At 38.8% G+C, this 24,203-nt stretch overlaps 1 protein-coding gene across 8 annotated transcripts in view; it reads left to right on the forward strand.

Annotated features, from left to right (window-relative positions):
* DNAI7 (dynein axonemal intermediate chain 7) overlaps positions 1–24,203 on the forward strand; it is an 87,865-nt gene that overhangs the window by 51,318 nt on the left and 12,344 nt on the right. For 7 of the 8 annotated variants that reach the window (XM_070789943.1, XM_070789945.1, XM_070789950.1 and 4 more), the window contains 2 exons: positions 21,166–21,241; positions 22,282–22,442. The exons of the other annotated variant lie outside the window; for it this stretch is intronic. In XM_070789943.1, the coding sequence (XP_070646044.1) occupies positions 21,166–21,241; positions 22,282–22,442 (237 nt within the window). The remainder of the gene's footprint in view (positions 1–21,165; positions 21,242–22,281; positions 22,443–24,203) is intronic. 8 annotated transcript variants of the gene reach the window in all.

Raw genomic sequence — 24,203 nt, forward strand, 5'->3', positions numbered from 1 at the left:
GTGACTAAGGCACACACTCACCACCACCCTAAAAACTGCCCATGGCCTCACATCATTTATACTGTTTTGCCTCGCAGAATATTTGACATCTTTTCACGTGCTTGTGGATCATTTGTATATCTCATCTGGAGAAGGGTCTATGCAGGCCCTTCGTCCATTTAAAAAATTAGTTTCTTTGTCTTTTTGTTGATGAGTTGTGAAAGTTCTTGACATATTCTGAATGACAGACTCTTATCAGATGTATAATGTGCAAATATTTTCTTCCATTCTGTGGGCTGTCTTTCTACTTTTTGGATAATGTCTTTGAGGCATGAAAGTTTTTAATTTTGAGGAAATCTAATTTATCTATTTTTTCTTTCATTTGTTTGTGCCCTGTTGTGAAATCATAGAAACCATTGCTAAATTCAAGGTCATGAGGATTTATCACCACTTTTTCTTCTTGAATTTATACAGTCATTCCATGGAGGAATGGTTCCAGGACTGCTCTGTGGATACCAAAATTCTCAGATGGTCAAGTTCCTTATATAAATTAGCTTAATATTTGCATATATCTTACACACATAATCCCTTATACTTTAAATCATCTCTTGATTACTTGCAATACCTAATACAATATACATGCTATGTAAATAGTTGTCAGCAAGGCAAATTCAAGTTTTTTGTTTTGGAGCCTTCTAGAATTATTTTTTGGAATATTTTTGATCCACGGTGGGTTGAATTTGTGGATACAGAACCCACAAATATGGAGAACTGACTAAGCTTTTTATCTATTTTGAGTTAATTTTTGTATGTGGTATGAGAGTTCAGTTTCATCCCTGTGTGCATAGATAGTTGTTGCCTAGCACCATCTGTTGATAAAATCATTCCTTCCCCGATTTATTATTTTCCATCCTTATAAAAAATCAGTGACTATATATGGATGTGTTGACTGGACAACAACAAAAAATTTTTTTAGTTCTCCATTCAATTCCATTGATCTATACCTCTATGCCAATATCACAATGTTTTATTTACTGTCACTTTGTACTAAGTTGTGAAATTGGGAAGAGTGACCCTCCAACTTTGACTTCCAAGATTGTTTTTGCTCTTTGGAGTCCCTTGAAATTTCATATGAATGTTAGGATAAACTTGTGTTTTTCTCCCCAGAAGCCTTTGGAAATTTTAATAGGAATCACATTGAATCTGTAGATTGCATTACGTAACATTACCATCTTAACAATATTAATTTTTTCCATTACTATGGGATGTCTTCACATCATTTAGGGTTTTTTTTCATTTCTTTCAGACATGATTTGTGATTTTCAGTGTAGAAGTCTTGCACCTTGATTGATTAAATCTTTTCCTAAGTATTTTACTGGTGTTGACATTATTTAAAGTGGAATTGTCTTAAATTCCTTTTGAGAATATTTATTGCTAGTATATACAAATAGTTTTTTGTGTATTGATATTTTATCCTGTAACTTTGCTGAATTAGTTGACTAGCTCAAGTAATTTTTTGTTGATTCTTTGGGAACTTATATATATAAGATACTGTCACTGTCTGTGAATAGATATGGCTTTACCTTCTCCTTTCGTATGTGGATGCCTTTTATGTCTCTCTTCATTGCCCTGGGTAGAACTTTCAGTACAATATTGTAACAATGGTAAAAGTCAGCATCTTAATCTTGTACTGAATTCAGAGGTAAACCTTTCAGTCCTCAGCATTGAGCATGATGTTTGTTATGTGTTTTTTCTAATGTTTTGTATCATATTGAATGAAATCTCCTTTTCTTCCTACTTTTGTTAGTGCTTATATTACTTTTCATTTTCATGCATTGGAGAAGGAAATGGCAACCCACTCCAGTGTTCTTGCCTGGAGAATCCCAGGGACGGGGGAGCCTGGTGGGCTGCCGTCTATGGGGTCGCACAGAGTTGAACACGACTGAAGTGACTTAGTAGTAGTATATGATGAAATAACACTAGTATTTGTTTAAAGCTTTTTCCGCATCAAGTTATATGATCATGCAATAATTGTCTTGTATTACATTGCTTGGATTTCATTTAATAATTTATTACATTGCTTGGCTGAGTATACTAACAACCTGGAGTTTCTGGTATTGAGACACTTGCTTATGATGCACAATCTTTTCAATATGCTGTGGGTTTCATATTGCTATTATTTTGTGAAGGATTCTTACACCTTTGTTTAGAAGGAATGTTAATACATAGTTTTCTTTCTGTGATGTCTTTGTATGATTTGACTAGATTGGGGTTGGTGATTTAGAGGACTAAGATTAGGGCTGAAAGGTGGTGTGGGAACTGACCTGGGGCTAGGTTAAGGTTAGAGTTTATGATTATGGGACATGGCTTATCAGTTTTGGTTTATATTTTAGTTGTGGTTATCGTTAATTGTTATGGTTGATGGCTTATGGGTATGGTTTCTGGTTATAATGTTTCTGGTTATAAACTATGGTTTATGGCTCTGATTTCAGTTTCTTGTTACAATGTATGTACTATGGTTTTCGTTTCAATTTCTGGTTATGATTAGGTTTATGTTTATGGTTTATAACTATAGATATATGATTATATGATATATGATTTTATGGCTTTATAGGTAAGGGTACAGGTATGAGCTAGGGTTTAGGAGATAGGGTTAGGAGTGAGGTTTAGGGTTTTTCTTTGTAAATCTACCTAAAGCTTTGTCAATTTTGTTTATCTTTGCAAAAAAAAAAAAAAGACCTTAGTTTTATTGATCTTTTTATTGTCCTTTTAGACTCTTTCATTTATTTCTGCTCCTATCTTTGTTATTTCTTTCTATTAATTTTGAGCTTCACTTTTTTTCTAATTTCTTGAGGTTTAATGTTAGTTGTTTATCTGAGATCTTTTTGTTTCTTGATGTAGGCATTTAGTGCTGTGAAATTCTGTCTTAAAACTGCTTTCACCTTATCCCATAAGTTTTAGTGTATTGTATTTCTGTTTTCATTTGTCTCAAGATATTTTTTTAAATTTCTTCTTTGACTCATTGGTTGTTCAGTAGCATGTTGTTTAATCTGCACATATTTGTGAATTTTCTAGTTTTTTTTTCTTGTAACTGATTTCGAGTTTCCTGCCATTGTCATCAGAGATGCTTGATATGAGCTCAGTCTTCATAAACTTATTAAGATTTATTCTGTGATGTAACAAATGATCTATCCTGGAAAATGTCCCTGTATACTTAAAAACATGTATTCTGATGCTTTTGGGTGAGATATTCTGTTTATGTCTGTTAAGTCTGTCTTGTCTAATGTGTTGTTTAAGGCCAATGTTTCCTTATTGATTTCTGTCTGGATGATCTATCCATTGATAAAATTAGGATATTAAAATCTCTTATTATTAATATTACTGTATTGCTTTCTATTTCTCCCTTTATCTCTAATTTGAGATATATATATATATGGTTCTCTTATGTTGGGGTTTGTAAATATCTACAAATGTTATATTTTATTAGATTGACTCCTTTATCATTATGTAATGACCTTTGTCTTTTATTACACTCTTCATCTTAAAACCTATTTTTGCTGATAAAAGTATAGCTGCCCAGCTTTCTTTTGGTTTCTATTAACATAGAATATCTCTTTTCATCCTTTCACTTTCAATCAATGTGTGTCTTTATATGTAAAGTGAGTTTCTTATAGGAAGCACATTGCTGGGTCTTGTGTTTTTATCCATTCAGCCACTCTACATCTTGTGATGACTGGAAAATTTATCCTATGTACATTTAAGATAGTTATTAATAAGTATATACTTATTGCCATCATGTAATGACAATACATAACATGTATTCTGGTTATTTTGTAATTCCTCTGTTCCTTTCTTCTTCTCTTTCTTTGCAATTTGATGGTTTTCTATACTGGTATGCTTAGATTCTTTTATCTTTATCTTTTGTGTATTTACAGTAGATTTTTGCTTTATGGTTACCATGAGACTTACATAAAGCAACTTTTACTTATAGCAATGTATTTTAAATTGGTAACAACTTAAATTTGAATGCATTCTGAAGTTCTACATTTTTACTCCCCACTACTACATTTTATGTTTTGGATGTCATAATTTACATATTTTTATCTTGTGTATCTCTAAATTATTACAGTTATGTCTTTTAACATTCATACTAGCTTTATAAATGATTAACCCACCATTTTTATAGTATTCTGAATTTTACTATATATTTTTCTTTATCAATGAGATTTACATTTCCATGTTTTCCTGTTGCTAACTAACGCCCTTTCATTTCAGGTTAAAGAAATATCTTTAACATTTCTTGTAAGGCTGATCTAGTGGCAGTGAACTTTTTTAGTTTTTGCTTGTCTGGAAGACTCTTCATCTGTTCTTCACTTCTGAATGAAAATGTTTCTGGGTAGAGTACTCTTACTTTTTTTTTTTTTCTTTTGTTAATAGCTCTTTGAATATGTTATTCTACTCTCTTCTGGCCTACAGATTTTCTGCTGGAAAATATGCTTATAGTCTTACGGAAGCTCCTTTGTAAGAGTCGGACATGACTGAGCGACTTCACTTTCAGTGTTTCACCTTTTGTATGTATAAGTTGTTTTATCCTGCTGCTTTTAAGATTCTTCCCTGTCTTTAACTTTTGGTGATTTAATTATAATATATCTTGGTGTGAACTTCTTTGAATTTATCTTTTCTTGGAACTCTCTGGGCTTCCTGGTTCTGGATGTCTGTTTCATCCCCCAGGTTGGGAAGTGTTCATCCATTACGTCTTCAAGTAAGTTTTCTGGCCCTTCTCTCTCTCCTGTCCATCTGGGACCCCTATAATGCAAATGTTGCTCTGCTTGATGTTGTTCCGTAAGTCTCTCAAGCTATCTTTACTTTTTCTCATTCTTTTTTCTTTTTGCTTGGGTGAGTTCTACTGCCTTGTCTGTGTGTTCTCTGATCCGTTTCTCCTGCTTTATCCAGTATGCTGTTGAATCTCTCTATTGTATTTTTTCAGTTCAGTGATTGTATTCTTCAGCTCCATGGCTTCTGTTTGGTAGTTTCTTATATTTTATCTTTGTTAGAATTCTCAGTATGTTCTTTTATTCTTCTCCTAGGCTCAGTGAGCATCTCTATGACCTTTCATCTGAGTCTTTAATTCGGTAAATCATTAAAGTCTTTTTCTGAGGTTTTATATCTTTCTTTTGTTTGGAATATATTCCTCTGTTTCTTCACTTTCCTTGACTCTCCATATTGGTTATCCATATTGGTTAGATAAAACAGCCATCTCTCCCAGTGTTGAAGGAGAAACCTTGTGTAGGAGATGAAATTTATCCTTCAACACTGCTTTGGTTTTCTTTCAATTCTTTGTGATTGTACAAGCACCTACTTTATTTTTAGTGACTCTCAGTAGTTGAGGGTGTGCCAAGAGCTGTCAGTGTCCCAAAAGGAAGGAGCTCAGTCAGCACCTAGGTCCAAGCTGAAGCCAGACCTTCAATCAACAACTTTTTCCCTTTGTTTTTGGCTGAGCTTCATGGCTTGCAGCATCTCAGTACCCTGACTGGGGATTGAAACCATGCCCTCAGTAGTGAAAGTATAGAGTCCTAACTACTGGACCAACAGGGAATTCCCAAGCAACAACTTTAAAAATATACAAATATGCATGTATTTGTCCTCCCTCAGGAGTAGACTGAGAGATGGTCTTTTGGAATTTTCTACTCCCTCTGAGCTGAACCTTGAGGTCATAGTTAAAAGCTACTTCTTTCCTTGCTACCATCCTGTTGAACTAATGAATACATGCTCTGCTGGCCACCAGAACCAAGCACTCAAAGGCCACTCCCTGGGTAGCAGCCATAAAAACCAGGGTGGTGGTGGTGGTGGTATTTAGTAGCCAAGTCACGTCCGATTCTTTGTGACCCCTTGTGTGGCCCGCTAGGCTCCTCTGGCCATGGGGTTTTCCAGGCAAGAATACTGAAGTAGGTTACCATTTTCTTCTCCAGGGGATCTTCCCAACCCAGGAATTGAACATGTATCTCTTGTTTGGCAGGTTGATTCTTTACCACTGAGTCACCTGCATACCAGATGTAAAAACCGGGGCACCAGATACATGAACAAGCTTCCCCTGAGAAATACTGGTGCTCAAAACTGATTGTGCCTGCCTTCCAAAGTCTCTGCTGCTGCTGCTAAGTCGTGTCAGTCGTGTGCGACCCCATAGATGGCAGCCCACCAGGCTCCCCCGTCCCTGGGATTCTCCAGGCAAGAACACTGGAGTGGGTTGCCATTTCCTTCTCTAGGGAGGATTATAGTGGGCTAAAATAGTGGGCTATATAGTGTGTTCAGTTGGAAGCCTGCCCCTTAAGCCATAAACCATCATAGCTGATAAACCATTAGGACTGTTTCACACTGAGCTTCTGGGCCTGTCCTCTCTGCTGTGCCCTAGGGGTGGTAGTCTACCAGTTAAGAACTCTTTTTTTGTTTGTTTCAATCCAGTGGGACCTGAGCATGTGAGCCCCACCAGCCACCAGAGCCAGGTGATCTAGGGTTAGCCCCTGGGTGATACAAGCTCCTTTGGGGGAGATACTGGCAATCTTTGAGCAAAATAAAAGGAAAGCACAAAGCTATGGTGCCCCCGGCCTCTGTTTTGGAAGTGTAATTCATAAGTTCCCTAGGTGTGTGTTATAGTACATGCCTGCCCCTCAGGCCTACACTTTAAAATAATCAAATAAGCCTCTTTCACAGAAAATCAGGTTGCTTTTCAGCTGGCCCCCTTTGCTCTGGGCCCTGGGGCAGGTGAGTCTGTGCAGGGGGCTCTTTAATAACTGCTGCTCAGTTCGCGTAGCCTTATGGTCCTGGTGGAAGTAAGTCCTATTGGCTTTCAAAGCTAGATATTTGGGGGGCTAGTTTCTCAGGTGCGGGTGTTAGAAGCTGAGGCCTGATGTGGTATTCAAACTCTCTGTTCCCCCTCTTGCTTGTGAGTTCCCTCCTGATTGTGGATTGCTGCACAGGGGTGGGTAATGGTGAGATTGTGTCCCAGCCTCAGCTACCCACTTCAGTATGGACGTTTTCCCACTTGCACGATATGTAGGAGTTACTCAGTTAGCTTTTGGGTGTTTTGTTTTGTTTTTTTTTTAAAGAGAAAATGTTTCCATGTGCAGCTGCAGATTCAGTGTGTCTGTGGGAGGAGATGGCTTCCAGATCTTCCTACGTTGCCACCTTGGACTAGAACCTATAACTTTTATATGGAAAAATACCTAAGATGCTTTGTTAAGATTTTTTTTAAAGAATTAAACTATATTTGCAATGTCCTGTGCTGTGCTTAGTCACTCAGTCGTGTCCAACACTTTGTAACCCCATGGACTATAGCCCACCAGGCTCCTCTGTCCACAGAGATTCTCCAGGTAAGAATGCTGGAGTGGGTTGCCGTGCCCTCCTCCAGGGGATCTCCCTATCCCAGGGATTGACCCCAGGTCTCCCGCAACTGCAGGTGGATTCTTTACTGTCTGAGCCAGGGAAAAAATACTTATCTGTGAAATCATAGAACAAAATCTGACAGCCTGCTTAACTAAACAGTGGCTCTCTTGGGGTCAGGAGGAGAGGTAGTATGAGAAAATTGGGATGGTATGTATGTGCTTAGTCGCTCAGTTACATCTGACTCTTTTCGGCTCCATGGACTGTAGACTGCCATGCTCCTCTATCCGAGGAATTTTCCAGGCCAGAATACTGAAATGGATTGCCACTTCCTCCTCCAGGGGATCTTACTGACCCAGGGATTGAAACTATGTCTCTTGCATCTTCTGCGCTGGCAGGCAGATTCTTTACCACTGCATCACCTGGGAAGCCCCAGGATGGTATTACTATCAGTTATTTTTTTATTCTCTTTATACTTATGTATTGTTTGACTTTTCAATAAATAAGTACTGAACACACATTCCTTTCCTAATAAAAAATGAAACAATGTATTGGGTTGGCCAAAAAGTTCATTTGGATTTTTCAGTAACATCATATGGAAAAACCCACACAAACTTTTTTGCCAACCCAATATTTCCTTTTCTGTTTCTGGTTTTAGAAATGGAAAGTTCATGATAAGCCTCTGTTCATGATACTCTACTTGCTAATCTGTCCTTGTGAAATTCCCTTCCTCCCATCAACCTCATCCACTTTGCCTGACATCTACTTGTCTTTTAAGATTTACATGTGTTGATAAAAATTCAGTTAATGATCGAGTTAAGAAAAAAAAGAATTTTATTTGAGCCAATTTGATCACTATAACCTGGGAGACAGACTCTCAGAAGCTCTGAGAACTGTTCCACTTGTTAGAAGTCAAGGCATAGTCACCTACATTTTTGAGGCAAAGGATCGTACATCAAAATGATACACTGGCATTTTACATAAAGTTCACCAAAGATACATAATCTGGGTAAGTATGAACAAAGTGAGCAGTAAATCACCATGACCCCTAAGAATGCTAACCTTCAAGAATTTACCTTACCGACCTCAGACAAAAGGGTAAAAACACTGATTTTTGTGGTAAGCTTTCCTACGTTTCAGGAGGTCTGGCTAATGCATAATGCATATGCCCATTGTACAGTAGGGAGGGCCAGTGCAGGCAGGGAATATGTTATGCTTACATTTTCTTGTCCAGCTTTAAAATATAAATTTCATTCCATCACCTTCAATCTTAATCTCCACAAAGTTCTCCCCTTATTGGGAGGCTAAATTAGATGTCTTTCTACTATGCTCCTATCCTTCGGTTTAATGATTAGAATTGTTAACTTAAACACTAAGTTATGATCTTAAGGATAAGAATATCTTGATACACTTCACATTTACAGTAAGCACAGGTCCTAGTATGTGATAGGAATCAATAATGTATTATTTTTTAAGATTTTCTTCAGTTCAGTTGCTCAGTTGTGTCTGACTCTTTGCGACCCCATGGACCACAGCACGCCAGGCCTCACTGTCCATCACCAACTTTGGGAGTTTACCCAAACTCATGTTCATTGAGTCAGTGATGCCATCCAACCATCTCATCCTCTGTCGTCCCCTTCTCCTTTGGCCTTCAATCATTCCCAGCATCAGGGTCTTTTACAGTGAGTCAGTTCTTCGCATCAGGTGGCCAAAGTATTGGAGTTTCAGCATCAACATCAGTCCTTCCAATGACCACTCAGAACTCATCTCCTTTAGAATGGACTGGTTGGATCTCCTTACAGTCCAAGGGACTCTCAAGAGTCTTCTCCAACACCACAGTTCAGAAGAATCAATTCTTTGGTGCTCAGCTTTCTTTATAGTCCAATTCTCACATCCATACACGACTACTGGAAAAACCACAGCCTTGACTACACGGACCTTTGTTGACAAAGTAATGTCTCTGCTTTTTCATATGCTGTCTAGGTTGGTCATTGTTTTTCTTCCAAGGAACAAGGGTCTTTTAATTTCATGGCTGCAGTCACCATCTGCAGTGATTTTGGAGCCCAGAAAAATAAAGTCTGCCACTGTTTCCCCGTCTATTTGCCATGAAGTGATGGGACTGGATGCCATAATCTTAGTTTTCTGAATGTTGAGCTTTAAGCCAACTTTTTCACTCTCCTCTTTCACTTTCATCAAGAGGCTTTTTAGTTCTTCTTCACTTTCTGCCATAAGGGTGATGTCATCTGCATATCTGAGGTTATTGATATTTCTATTGGCAGTATTGATTCCAGCTTGTGCTTCTTCCAGCCCAGCGTTTCTCATGATGTACTCTGCATATAAGTTAAATAAGCAGGGTGACAATATACAGCCTTGAAATACTCCTTTTCCTATTTGGAACCAGTCTGTTGTTCCATGTCCAGTTCTAACTGTTGCTTCCTGACCTGCATATAGGTTTCTCAAGAGGCATGTCAGGTGGTCTGGTATTCCCATCTCTTTTAGAATTTTCCACAGTTTATTGTGATCCACACAGTCAAAGGCTTTGGCATAGTCACTAAAGCAGAAATAGATGTTTTTCTGGAACTCTCTTGCTTTTTCCATGATCCAGGATGTTGGCAATTTGATCTCTGGTTCCTCTGCCTTTTCTAAAACCAGCTTGAACATCTGGATTTCACGGTTCACATATTGCTGAATCTTGGCTTGGAGAATTTTGAGCATTACTTTACTAGTATGTGAGATGAGTGCAATTGTAATGTGGACCAGTTTTAAAGTCTTTATTGAATTTGTTACAATATTGCTTCTATTTTTTATGTTTTGCTTTTTGACCTCGAATCATGTGGGGTCTTAGCTGTCCGGCCAGGGTCAGACTTGCACCCCCTGCATTGTGAGGCGAAGTCTGAACCACTGGACTGCCAGTTGATGTTCAGTCACTATGTTGTGCCTGGTCTTTGCAACCCTGTGGACTGCAGCATGCCAGGTTTCCCTGTCCTTCACTACTTCCCAGAGTTTGCTCAAATTCAAGAGCTATGCTGTGCAGGGCCACCCAAGATAGAGCGCTCTGACAAAATGAGGTCCACTGGAGGAGTGAATGACAAACCACTTCAGTGTTCTTGCCTTGAGAAGCCCATGAGCAATATGAGAAGGACCACCAGGGAAGTTCCTAAATGTTGTTGAATGGATGAAGGAATAAGCAAATGAATGGATGGTTAAGTGATTAAAAGTAGGCCCTAACTTGATTTGTTGTGAACAACTTGTGTAAGAACACTTGCCATATGAAAGAAGTCAGCCAGAACCCAGCTTAAGATTGTTCTGTGTTTTGGAGGCACTTAATTAAGACTCCATTACAGTTGGCTATGCTGGAACCATTTGTGCTACTTTAAGGAATCTACAAGCTTGTCACCAGGAATTCTTGGGACACTCTCCTCTGCAGTTGTGACCCCTGGAGTGATCTGGTACATGTACATGTGGTGACAGGAAAGTTTCACTTCCAATCTCACAGCAGCCTCAGAAGAAATGTGCCTCTTGCAGTCCAGCTAGAACTCAGAATGTGAAGCAATATTTATGGATGAAGGTGAGGTTCATATTCCTTTATACTCACAGCAACATAGAAACTATCCTAACCCTAAATTCACTCATAACACTATTTTCTTGGTGTGGCAAAATATATTATAAAATTCAAAAGCTGGCATATAAATTCATGAAACTTCAACTTGTTTGTGTATATGTACATGTGTTTGTATGAATGTATGTAAACTAGGGACTGCCTGTATAGCAGAAAGTGAAGAGCAACTAAAAAGCCTCTTGATGAAAGTGAAAGAGGAGAGTGAAAAAGTTGGCTTAAAGCTCAACATTCAGAAAACTAAGATCATGGCATCTAGTCCCATCGCTTCATGGGAAATAGATGGGGAAACAGTGGAAACAATGTCAGACTTTATTTTTCTGGGCTCCAAAATCACTACAGATGGTGACTGCAGCCATGAAATTAAAAGACACTTACTCCTTGGAAGGAAAGTTATGACCAACCTAGACAGCATAGTAAAAAGCAGAGACATTACTTTGCCAACAAAGGTCTGTCTAGTCAAGGCTATGGTTTTTCCAGTGGTCATGTATGGATGTGAGAGTTGGACTGTGAAGAAAGCTGAACACCAAAGAATTGATGCTTTTGAACTGTGGTGTTGGAGAAAACTCTTGAGAGTCCCTTGGACTGCAAGGAGATCCAGCCAGTCCATTCTAAAGGAGATCAGTCCTGGGTGTTCACTGGAAGGACTGATGCTAAAGCTGAAACCCCAATACTTTGGCCACCTCATGCGAAGAGTTGACTCATTGGAAAAGACTCTGATGCTGGGAGGGATTGGGGGCAGGAGGAAAAGGGGACGACAGAGGATGATATGGCTGGATGGCATCACTGACCCGATGACATGAGTTTGAGTGAACTCCGGGAGTTGGTGATGGACAGGGAGGCCTGGCATACTGCGATTCATGGGGTTGCAAAGAGTCAGACATGACTGAGCGACTGAACTGAACTGAATTGTAAGATCAGTAGGCAGACTTACTGTGTTTGGCTTTAGAGGGAAATTTCTCTATTTTTAAAGCTTTTTCTTTAGGATAAGTTGCTTATTTTTATAATTTTAGGTTGGCATATTTTAATGTATGACTACATTTCTTTTTAATAAAGAAATGCTAGTAAGTAAATACTATATCATTTTAACAAATTTGGAGGCCGATTGCAAGGCAAATTTTAGTATAACATAGGAATTTATGGCCCCAAATACCTGAATTATGCCTGATACATGATATGATTATAAATACCAAGTATTTAGTACTTTGTTAATTTAAAAATTAAATCTCTTAGATTTAAAAGATGGTCCAAATTATGTCTTCCTTTTTCATGGGTCTATTAAGAATTATGCCACTAGAGGGCTCTGAATACCACATTTCAGTTCATTTACATAAGTAGTAATACTAATACTATAATATTGTCAGTATTTGCTAATGCTGTCTTCCCAAAGAACATATCTTAGAAAAATTTTAGAATAGCCCAATTTAAGTGTAGCACAATATGATAAATATTGCTTTTTAAATAAAAATAATAATTATCTTCAGAAATACTTTGGTGATCTAAGGGACATGCATGATAATATATGAACCTTTGAAAATTTTTAAAGTTCAAGTTAAGAATAGCCTTTGGACTCCCCTAGTGGTCCAGTGGTTAAGAATATGCTTACCAATGCAGGGGACATGGGTTTGATCCCTGGTCTGGGAAGATTCCACATACCGCAGGGTAGGTAAGCCCCTGCACGCAGAGTAGCCCCTCTCGTGCAACAGTGAAGACCGAATGCAACCAAACAATAAATGGATAAAATTAAATTATTTTTAAAAGAATAGCCTTTGTCTTTAAGATACTCTCAACAGATTTAACATAAATGTGAGTATATATCTATTGTATATATCTAACATGGGCTTCCCAGGTGGTGCTAGTAGTAAAGAATCTGCCTGCCCGTGCAGGAGATGCAAGAGACCCAGGTTCGATCTCTGTGTTGGGAAGATCACCTGGAGAAGGGAATGGCAACCCACTCCAGTTTTCTTGCCTGGAAAATTCCATGGACAGAGGAGCCTGGCAGTCTGGCAGTTCAAGGGGCCACAAAAAGTTGGACATGACCAAGTGACTGAGCACACACACATATATTTAATATAAATATGAGTATGTATAATATGTAAAACATATATATGAAACATAAAATTTAATAATTATCTTCTGTATGAAATTTGATTGAGGAGAAGTGTAATAGTTACCATATATCCTGATATATGTAATGAGAGAGATTAGGCATAGGATTTAAGAGAGAGAAATGAATCCAAAAAACGAACAGAGTTGAACAGATTGGAAGTCTTCTCTGATGAGATAGCATTTGAGCTAAATCTCTTGATAGATATGGAGGAGTTTAGATGGAAAGGAAATTATTCTGCTCAGAGGAAAAAGTGTGGAGAAATAGCCTTAGAGATTTGAGGACTTCTTGGCATCATTATGGATAGATTTAGAGTCTACAAGAATAGCCCACATGAAAAAACCTACCTTTAACATTCAACAACCTTCAGCTTCCCACAAATTTACCTGGACCACCCATTTACCTGGTCATACCTTGGACCTTGTTCTTATTTCTTTACTCACTCAGCAAATATTTTTTTGAATACCTACTTATATATGTTGGCACTATCTGGCCCTCAGGGGACAGTGGTGAAGGACAAATGAGATTCCTACTCTCATGATTTATAATACTTGCAAGTCAGGAGAAACCAACAAGTCATAAAAAACTGGAGATAGCTGATCTTAATAAATGCCATATGCAGAATTAAACAGGATGGTATAGTAGGAGTGACTGGTAGTAGCTAGATTGGATAGTTACAGATGGCTTGTGCGATTGGTTCTTATTTAAGCTGAGACCCAAATGACCAAAGGGAATCAGCTATATAATGACAAAGGTCATTAGACAGAAGTGAGGACCAGGATGAAGGCCAGTGGACTGGTGTAGAGTGGACAAGAAAGAAAGTGGTATGTGATGGTGTCAGAGAGGAAAGCAGAAGCCAGGTGAAGCAGGGCTTTGCAGGCCAGAGGGAGAAGTTAAGATTTACTGTAGATTCAACAAGATGCCATTAGAGGGCTATTTAAGTAGGAAAGTGGCATGGTTCATGACACAGAAAGGTTATTCTGACCACTGTGCAGAAAACAAATTGTGAGGGCCTAAAGTGGAAGGTGGCTCAGATGGTAAAGCGTCTGTCTACAAGGTGGGAGACCTGGGTTGGGAAGATTCCCTGCAGAATGAAATGGCAACCCACTCTAGTACTCTTGCCTAGAAACCCATGGACGGAGGAGCCTGGTGCAGGCTCCTCCGTCCATGGGGTCCCAAAGAGTCAGACACGACTGAGCGACTTCACTTTCTTTCACTAAAGTGGAAGCATGGCATGTGTGTACAGTCTCAGTCCTGTCCGACTCTGTGACCCCAAGGACTGTAGGGTCTCCTGCCTAGCAGGAAGATTCTTTACCATCTGAGTCACCAAGGAAGGCTGGCAGTTGGTAAAGAACCCACCAATGCAGGAGACTCTAGAGATACAAGTTCAATCCCTGGGTTGGGAAGATCCCCTGGAGAAGGAAACGGCAACCCACTCCAGTATTCTTGCCTGGAAAATCCCATGGACAGTAGAGCATGGCAGTCTTGACGGGCTATAGTCCATGGGGTCGCAAGGAGTTGGACACGACTGAGTGACACTCACTCACCAACTATGCCACCTGGAAAGCCCTAGAAACATGGTATCAAGTTCAATAGTACGAGAAGCATGAGAGGTCGTGGTGGCTTGGACAAAGGTGGTAGTAAGACGTGGAAAAGTGGATATGTTTGGGAATATGTTGGAGGTAAAATAAACAATCATGCTGAATTTTAATTTGGGGAAACTAAACAGTTTACTGGTGACTGCAGCCATGAAATTAAAAGACGCTTGCTCCTTGGAAGGAAAGTTATGACCAACCTAGATAGCATATTCAAAAGCAGAGACATTACTTTGCCAACAAAGGTCCCTCTGGTCAAGGCTATGGTTTTTCCTGTGGTCATGTATGGATGTGAGAGTTGGACTGTGAAGAAGGCTGAGCACCGAAGAATTGATGCTTTTGAAGTGTGGTGTTGGAGAAGACTCTTGAGAGTCCTTTGGACTGCAAGGAGATCCAACCAGTCCATCCTGAAGGAGATCAGCCCTGGGATTTCTTTGGAGGGAATGATGCTGAAGCTGAAACTCCAGTACTTTGGCCACCTCATGCGAAGAGTTTGACTCATTGGAAAAGACTCTGATGCTGGGAGGGATTGGGGGCAAGAGGAGAAGGGGACGACAGAGGATGAGATGGCTTGATGGCATCACTGATTCGATGGATGTGAGTCTGAGTGAACTCCGGGAGTTGGTGATGAACAGGGAGGCCTGGCGTGCTGCGATTCATGGGGTCACAAAGAGTCGGACACGACTGAGTGACTGAACTGAACTGAACTGAAACAGTTTACTGAGGTGGACAGGAATGGGCTGAGTTGGTTGAGAGTGACAGTGAAACCAGAGGATTTTTGGAGGGGCATGGTAAGTTTAGGACACAAAAGTGGAAATATCAAGTAGGCAAATGTGAACCTGGGGTTCTAAGGGAAAAGTTGGATCTGCCCATCATATATGTGTGTGTAGACTTCCAGGGCTGAGCAAATAAATGTATGTGGCCTGAAGAGCATCTCTAGCATGGGTTTGGGAACCACCAGCTTATAGGTAGTATTAAAAGCACAGGAATGAATGAGACTTTGGCACACTCAGGATAACCATTCTTATCTTTTATCCAAAATGAACCATATGATATTGTATTTTCAAAATTCATCTTCAATTCTTTACCAAGAGTCAGTTCCAACACTTTATTCTGAAACTGTAAATTATGTTTTGATGAAAAAAATTGAATTTCTTTTGTATAGATTTTCTTTTGATGGGAAAGAAAATTCAAGACATTCTATCAAACATATGGTATCCAGTACTGACATTTTGCAGATGTCCAGTATCACACGCTTTTGAATTGTGGTATTGGAGAAGACTCTTGAGAGTCCCTTGGACAGTAAGAAGATGAAAACAGTTGATCCTAAAAGAAATCAACCCTGAATATTCATTGAAAGGACTGATGCTGAAGCTGAAGCTCCAATACTTTGGCCACATGATATGAAGAACCAACTCATAAGAAAAGACCCTGATGCTGGGAAAGACTGAAGGCAGGAGGAGAAGGGGACAACAGAGGATGAGATGGCTGGATAGCATCACCACTCAATGGACAACAGCAACAATATCAAGATTTCTTTCTCTGATAATTGTTGATATCAAATCTCCTTTGTTCTCTTCATATATTTTCATATTTTTGTGGCTTTTGATTGGTTTAGTTATCTTTTCACATTTAGGTCTTTTATCTATCTGGAACTTAGTGTAAAGTAGTTCAGTTCAGTTCAGTCACTCAGTTGTGTCCGACTCTTTGTGACCCCACGGGCTGTAGCATGCCAGGCTTCCCCGTCCATCACCAACTCCCAGAGCTTGCTCAGACTCATGTCCACAGAGCTGGTGATGCCATCCAACCATCTATCCTCTGTCATCCCCTTCTCCTCCTCCTTTCAATCTTCCCCAGCATCAGAATCTTTTCCAATGAGTCAGTTCTTTGCATCAGGTGGCTAAAGTATTGGAGTTTCAGCTTCAGCATCAGTCCTTCCAATGAATATTCAGGGTTGATTTCCTTTAGGATTGACTGGTTTGATCTTCTTGCAGTCCAAGGGACTCTCAAGAGTCTTCTCCAACATCACAGATCAAAAGCGTCAATTTTTGGCACTCAGCTTTCTTTATAGTCCAACTCTCATATCCATACATGACTACTAGAGAAACCATAGCTTTGACTAGACGGACCTTTGTTGGCAAAGTAATGTCTCTGCTTTTTAATATGCTGTCTAGGGTGCTCATAGCTTTTCTTCCAAGGAGTAAGCGTCTTTTAATTTCATGACTGCAGTCACCATCTGCAGTGATTTTGGAGCTCCCCAGAATAAAGTCTCTCACTGTTTCCATTGTTTCCCCATCTGTTTGCCATGAAGTGAATGGGACCAGATGTCATGATCTTAGTTTTTTTTGAATCTTGAGCTTTAAGCCAACTTTTTCACCCTTCTCTTTCACTTTCATCAATAGGCTCTTCAGTTCCTCTTCACTTTCTACCATAAAGGTGGTATCATCTGTGTATCTGAGGTTATTGATATTTCTCCCGACAAACTTAATTCCAGCTTGTGATTCCTCCAGTCCAACATTTTGCATGATGTACTCTGCATATAAGTTAAATAAGCAGGGTGACAATATACAGCCTTGACATACTCCTTTCCCAGTTTGGAACCAGTCTGTTGTTCCGTGTCCAGTTCTAACTGTTGCTTCTTGACCTGCCTACAGATTTCTCAGGAGGCAGGTAAGGTGGTCTGGTATTCCCATCTCTTTAAGAATTTTCCACAGTTTGTTGTGATCCACACAGTCAAAGGCTTTGGCGTAATCAATAAAGTGCAATAGATGTTTTTCTGGAATTCTCTTGCTTTTTCTATGATCCAACAGATGTTGGCAATTTGCTCTCTGGTTCCTCTGTCTTTTCTAAATGTGTAAATTAGGGGAGAATCTAAATTTATTTTATTTCAAATCTTAGTGAGCTCTCTCAAAACACTTACCCATAAACCTAGGTTTTTCCTATTGATCTGAAATGCCATATGCTACATTCCCAAGTGGCTCCTGAGATCTATTTCTGGAATTTCTAGTCAGCTTTCATGATCTTATTCATGATCCAAGCTATGTTTTTATATCACATTCAAGTTACATACATATTAAAATAATTTCCACATTACAGTAACTGCACATTAATCAAGTTGCAATGAAAAATACTTTGCTAGTGTTCTATGAAGTTCTTCCATGTTAGAAGCCAATTCATAAGCCAATTGAGCCAAGATGTCATTGAAAAGTTATACTTTACCTTCTCTGCTTCATATTCTGTCCACATTTCCACACAAACAGTTTTTTAAATGTTATTTTAAAAATAGATTTATTATAAATTTAGTGTAATTCAAAGAAAAACTCCACTTTGGTAATTGATGAGACTTGACAAAATGCTACATATTAAAATTTAGCTATAAGAAAAAAGTACGTGGAAAATTTTCTGAAACAGTTAGGTTGAAAGAGTACTTTTCTTTAGCAGATATAAACATGATGATAATATCAAGAAAGAAGCATTTTTTCCAGCTTCACTGCCAAGAAACAGAAGGAGCTTTAAAATGTGTAAAACGCTGAAGGATTATAGGATCAATAAATGTGGTTTGGAGTTTACTTTTTGTGCAGGAGTATGTTCTAGCTGTGATGACAGGAAAACATTCTAGAATAATTATCAAGATTCAGGAGCTTGCAGCAGAGTGTAAATTGACCCATTGCTTCCATTCTCTAGAAGTCTAGCTTCAAAAAAGAGTCAATTAAGCTAAAGAATAACATAAAATTATAAAAATTGTGAATTATAGGGCAGTATTTTGAGCTAAATACAAGATCATTCTGTTGTGTGATGATAGAGATGTGGATAAATTCCTATTGTTGCATACTGAAGTACTGGGGTTATCAAGGTTCTGTTGAGAAGGTCTAAATTCTTTGGTCTCCCTGCAAGGTAGAAAACCAGTCTGATCTACATGCTGAAGAATTCTCAAATATTTGAAACTGTGAATTGGAAAGCCTGACTCCCTTGTTGGTTTGATATCTTTTGATACTGTTGTCAGAGAAAATCCTTCCTGTAAGAAAAAAATGCAGCTGGCTTTTTAATGGTAGAGAATATCAAAGGCCACTTAGATGTCCCATGGGTATCTCAAATTCAACATATCCACGATCAGATTTACTACTTTTTCCCCCCAAAGCAATTCTTCCTTTTCTTGATAATTGTTACCACTATCTATCTTATTACCTAAGCCAAGCGTTTGAAAATCAGTCTTCTATATCCATTCTCCATCCAAGCTATGTTGATTTACTTCCTCATCCTCTCTCATCTAAGCTCCTTCTAATGACCCTGATTGCATCTATCTTGACTTGTGCCCTGATCCTCTTACCTTGGACTTCCTATTCTGAATAGTTATTTATTTGTTTGTTCTATTTTATTTACTTATTTAGCTGTATCAGGTCTTGGTTGCGTCATGTGGGATCTTTTGTTGCGGTGCTTGGCCCCTCTAGTCGTGGCACGGGCTCCAGAGCACACGGTCTCAGTAGCCACAGCACAGGGGCTTAGTTTCTCTGTATCATATGAGATCCTAGTTCCCAGACCAGGGATCAAACCCGTGTTCCCTGCAATGCAAGACAGACTCTCAACCAAGAAAGTCCCTGGATTCCCTACTCTTTACTAAGCAATACATCATCATCTGGCCACCAAAAAAAAAACCCTTTCCAAATGCATTTCTTTGTGTTACTTTCCTAGTAAGTCTTTCCGGGGCTCTCTTCTACCCATAGAAGAAAATCTAATCTTTAGAGTGGCATCCAGTGCTCTCCACAAGTTGGACCTTGCCTCTCTCCAGCTTCAAATCTTTACCCTCCTAGCCTGTCTCATTCCAAGCATACCTGACCACTTGTGGGTGTTTGGAACCCTCTGTTTTGCTTCATACGTTTCCGCCTTCATTCACACTTGGAATTCTCTCCCACCATTTTTGAGAAGACCTAATTATCTTTCAAGATTTAGTTCAAACTTTACCACCTTCCTGTAGGGTTTTCTATTTTTACCACGCACAGACTGTCTTCCCACAGAATTAGCCACTCTTTTTTGCATTTCTCTTGTGGACCCCTTCCTGCACTATAGCACCCGCTTTGTTGACCTGCTTCCCTCATAGACTGGCAGCTCCTTAAGCAAGGACCTTCGCTTTTTCTTTCTTTTTACTCCTAGTATCTAGTGCTGCCTGTACAATTCAGGCACTCAGTAAAGCTTCATTGAATGAATGAATTAGTAAGTGAGAAGTGTCAGAGGCCAGATGAAAAGGTTGGCAGAGAATGCATGGTATTAAAACTGGTCAAGAGGAAGATACAAAAAATATAGTGATGAGAGTAAGAGAAAAGATCATCTACTAAGAAGGACTGGGCCTTGTAGATGAGGATGAGCAGCATGGTGGGATTAACTGGTGTTAAGCTTCTGACTAGGATTCTGGTATGAGGTTCTTCTATTGCCGTACAAAAGGACAGGTGGTGTTTGAAGGCAAATGAATTTTTCTGGATATAATCCTTCCTATTTGCAAATATGAGCACACACATGCTAAAGTTTTATAGTAGCACTGCATTTATCTAGTAGTTTACAGTGTGCAACATTCTTTACTTTTATTATTTTATTGGACCCTTAGGCCAGTTATCTCCATAAGCTTCAGTTCTCTTTTTGTAAAATGAAGATAATAGCTTAGGATTGTTTACAAGAGCTATTATATGTCTAGTGCACAGATGCATGCCACATCAGTTGTTAGATCAGGGCTTTGTGACTCGTAATGCTTAAATGACTTGCTTAAGTTCACAAAGGTAAGTTAATGGCGTGCGTGTGTGCTCAGTCACTCAGTCATGTCTGATTCTTTGCGACCCCATGGACTGTAGCCTGCCAGGATCCTCTGTCCATGGAATTTTCCAGCAGGAATATTGGAGCGGGGTTGCCATTTCTTACTCCAGGGGATCGTCCTGACCCAGGGATCAAACCCACATCTCCTGCATTGGCTGGCAAATTCTTTACCACTGTGCCACATGGCATATTTAAATTCCTCTGTCCTCTTTTTGCACAGTAGTATTCTGTTTTGCTATTCCAGGATATAATAATATCTTCTACATTACTTAGGGCATGGCATCTTTAATTTTCTTGAGAGGCTTACCCAAAACAGGCTTTGGAATTACTCAGAGGGTTTATTGACAAAATCAAGCAAAATCAAAAACTTGGCTAAAACCAAAATGCCAATATAAATAATATTTGTATAGATTGCCTGGCTTCCTAGTCCCTCTGTTTTGTGCTTGGGGGTTTTCCACAGAGAATCTGAGCGACTAGCTCCTGGCCTTGTGAGGTTTGTGGAGATATGCTCTCATTTAAATTCATTTTTAAAGTATTATTTTTGAGTCCAGTTTTAGACCAGAGCAAGTGCCCATTTGGGGTCCTAGAATTACGGTAGCAGAAACCTAGTGGGAACTAGAATAGGAAGGGAGTGGCTCTGGGCTGCGGCAGACACTGACGCTCACCCCTGTCCGTCCTTGTGTTCTCTGTAGTGTCCTGTCCAGGAAGAACCTGAAGCCACAAAATATGAAATGGAGATGAAATTACTAAGTGAAACAGTTTCAGCAGGTATTCTTCCAAGTCACATTTTTAGAATTTAACTTGACTGGGATTTTCTGCTTACAAAAGAAATGCAAGGATATTAGAAAATCAACTCAGATGTTGCAGAAGTATATTTAAAGTGAAAATTCTTCCTCATCTCTCTACTGAGATAACCAGTGTTAACAATTCTTTTGAATTTGTTGTACTCTGTCTCCATCTCTCTCTTTTTGATTTTAAATAAAACCATCAGGTCATATTATATGAATATTCTCATTGAAAGTTACTTTTTTTTCACCTAACAATATTTGTTATTGTACATACACACATAAAACACAATACATATTCTACTTAAATGAATAATATTCAACATTATTCTAAGTCAGAACACATTGGTAACCTTACTTTTTAAAGTATCTATGTAATGCTATGGGACATTATCATCTATTAATAAGGACTTAAATAAGGTTATTTCTAATTTTTTTTATTATTACAAGCAATGTTGCCTTGAACATTCATAAGCACACACTTGAAGTTAGAAATTTCTTCACACTTTTGTATTTAGTCTTATCATGGCAAATAACAATTGGATACAGTTTTTAAATGTCAAGATGATAGTGATGTCTAATTTGCAGAACTTCTAGTTTGAGATTTATGGAATCTTTTTCATTAACTTTATCATTTTGCTTCTTTCCCAGAAACTCCTTAGGAATGTATTTTTTATACAGTTCTTAGCATAGTTTTATAACAGACTTCTTGTCCACTTCACTTTTTCCAACACACTTTTTTGTCAACAGTCAACTAGGCTTATATCATTATAACTTTTCCGTAATCCTTATGAGATAATTTACCTATGAAAAATATAAATGGAGCCCTCCCCTGCACCCTAATATTATGCATGCCTATTCCTACTTTAAAGTTAATGATTTTGAATTAACCACATTCTGAAAATGTGTAGTTGCTAAATAAAAATTTTCTTTACCAGTATTAGAATGCTTTCATTTCCTTACTAAGAAAATACAGAAATGTTGTGATCTATTTAGAAACTCAATCAATCTGATTAATTTCAGCACAGGAGTTGCTGTTAGAGAATGCTTCTGAAAAGCCCTATTTCCTTGAAGAAAATGAGGTTGATTTATGCCAATTCACAACCCTGGGTGGAGTGTACCACTTGGATATTTTGGAGCTTCCTCCACAGTGTAAACCAATGAAGGGCTGGATGATTGTGGAAGTAGGTTGATTCTTGAATCAAAATTTATGGATAAAATAATTTCTCATGCTTTAACTTTATCTGAAATGATTTAACATCTATTTAACCCTAAAATGATTTAACCCTATTAAACAACCACAAATGCGGAAAATGTAATTTTAAGCTGTCTTGAATTTATGAATCAAAATCAGATACTAAAGGAGAGGAATCTGAAATAATAACAGATTTTAAAACTAGAATTCATACATGTTAATTTAATTGTAAACCTGTAACTCTGTTTATATTATGCCAATTTGGCCTTAATAATGACAGTCATTTTCAGGGGTCATCAAATTTTTTCTGTAAAGGGCCAGGTGGTAAATATTTTCAGCTCTGTGAGCCATACCAGCTCTGTTGCAACTCCTCAGCTCTGCCATTGTAACATTAAAGTAGCCATTGGTAGATGAATGGACATGGCTGTGTTCCAGTTAAACTTATTTTACAAAAACTGGTGGGGGGCTGGATTTTCCAAGGACCATAGTTTGTGGATTCTAGTCTAAATCAGTGGTTCCCAGCATGTGGTCCCTCGACCGGAAGCATCAACATCATTTGGCATCATCTGATAATTTGCTAGAAATGCAAATCCATTGCCCCCACCTTAGTCCTACTGAATCAGAAAGTTTGGAGCTAAGACTCAGCAGTCTGTGTTTTAGCAAGACACACCCCAAAGTTTGAGAACCACTGGTCTGTATTCTTGATATACAAGTGTGGTTCATGAACCTGCAGCATCTGTATCAGCTGAGAACTTGTTAGAAATGCATCATTTGGGACTTTACCTCAGGTCCACCGAATCTGCATAGTAACTGCACATGAAAGTTTGAAAAGCACTGATGTGGGCACTGCCAGTGGTATTGATGCACAGATAGCACTCACTGAGTAACAAGGATACGGATGGTAGCAGTTGTCAATCATTTTTCAAGGAGTTCTCGCTCTTGTTTCAGTAAGTAGTAACATTTGCACTAGTATTGACTTAACTTTTAGTGGCCTACACCCCCAGATAATACCCTGTTATGGTAAAGAATCTGCTTGCAATGCAGGAGACCTGGGTTCAATCCCTGGGTCAGGAAGATCCCCTGGAGAAAGGAATGGCTACCCACTCCAGTATTCTTTCCTGGAGAACTCCATGGACAGAGGAGCCTAGAAGAAGCCATAACTTCTTTATGCATAGGCATTCTTGAATTAGTGTAGTATTTATCTTTTTTTTCCATTATCACCCCTCCAAAGAGCCTTTGTAGACTTTTTTCCTAACTCTCCCCCCATAAAGTATTAATACTACATGTATACTGTATATTTACATATGTGCTGTATGTATATTTGTGTTTTATACCTAAAAGAGTACAATTTTTTCATGACCCCTCTAAACTAATTTTTACCCTCTTAGGGATAATATTGCTGTTCCTTTCTCCTTCTCATAAATGAGAATGCAGTTATTAGGTTGACCCTGGAGAGATAATTTGGTTTATAGCCCTTCTGAGGGGTTTCCCCAGGGGCTCAGCAATAAAGAATCCGCCATAAATGCAAGAGATTCAGGAGACACAGGTTCGATCTCTGGGTCAGGAAGATTCCCTGGAAAAGGGCATGTCAACCCATTCCAGTATCCTTGCCTGGGATGTCCCATGGACAGATGAGCCTGGCGGGCTATAGTCCATAGGGTTGCAAAGAGTCAGACATAACTGAAGCGACTTAGCACGCAGCCACTTTGAAGAGTCTATTTAAATCAGCCTTCCCTACCTCAGAAATACC

The sequence above is a fragment of the Bos indicus genome, chromosome 5, assembly GCF_029378745.1.
Source record: "Bos indicus isolate NIAB-ARS_2022 breed Sahiwal x Tharparkar chromosome 5, NIAB-ARS_B.indTharparkar_mat_pri_1.0, whole genome shotgun sequence".
NCBI classification, from domain to species: domain Eukaryota; kingdom Metazoa; phylum Chordata; class Mammalia; order Artiodactyla; family Bovidae; genus Bos; species Bos indicus.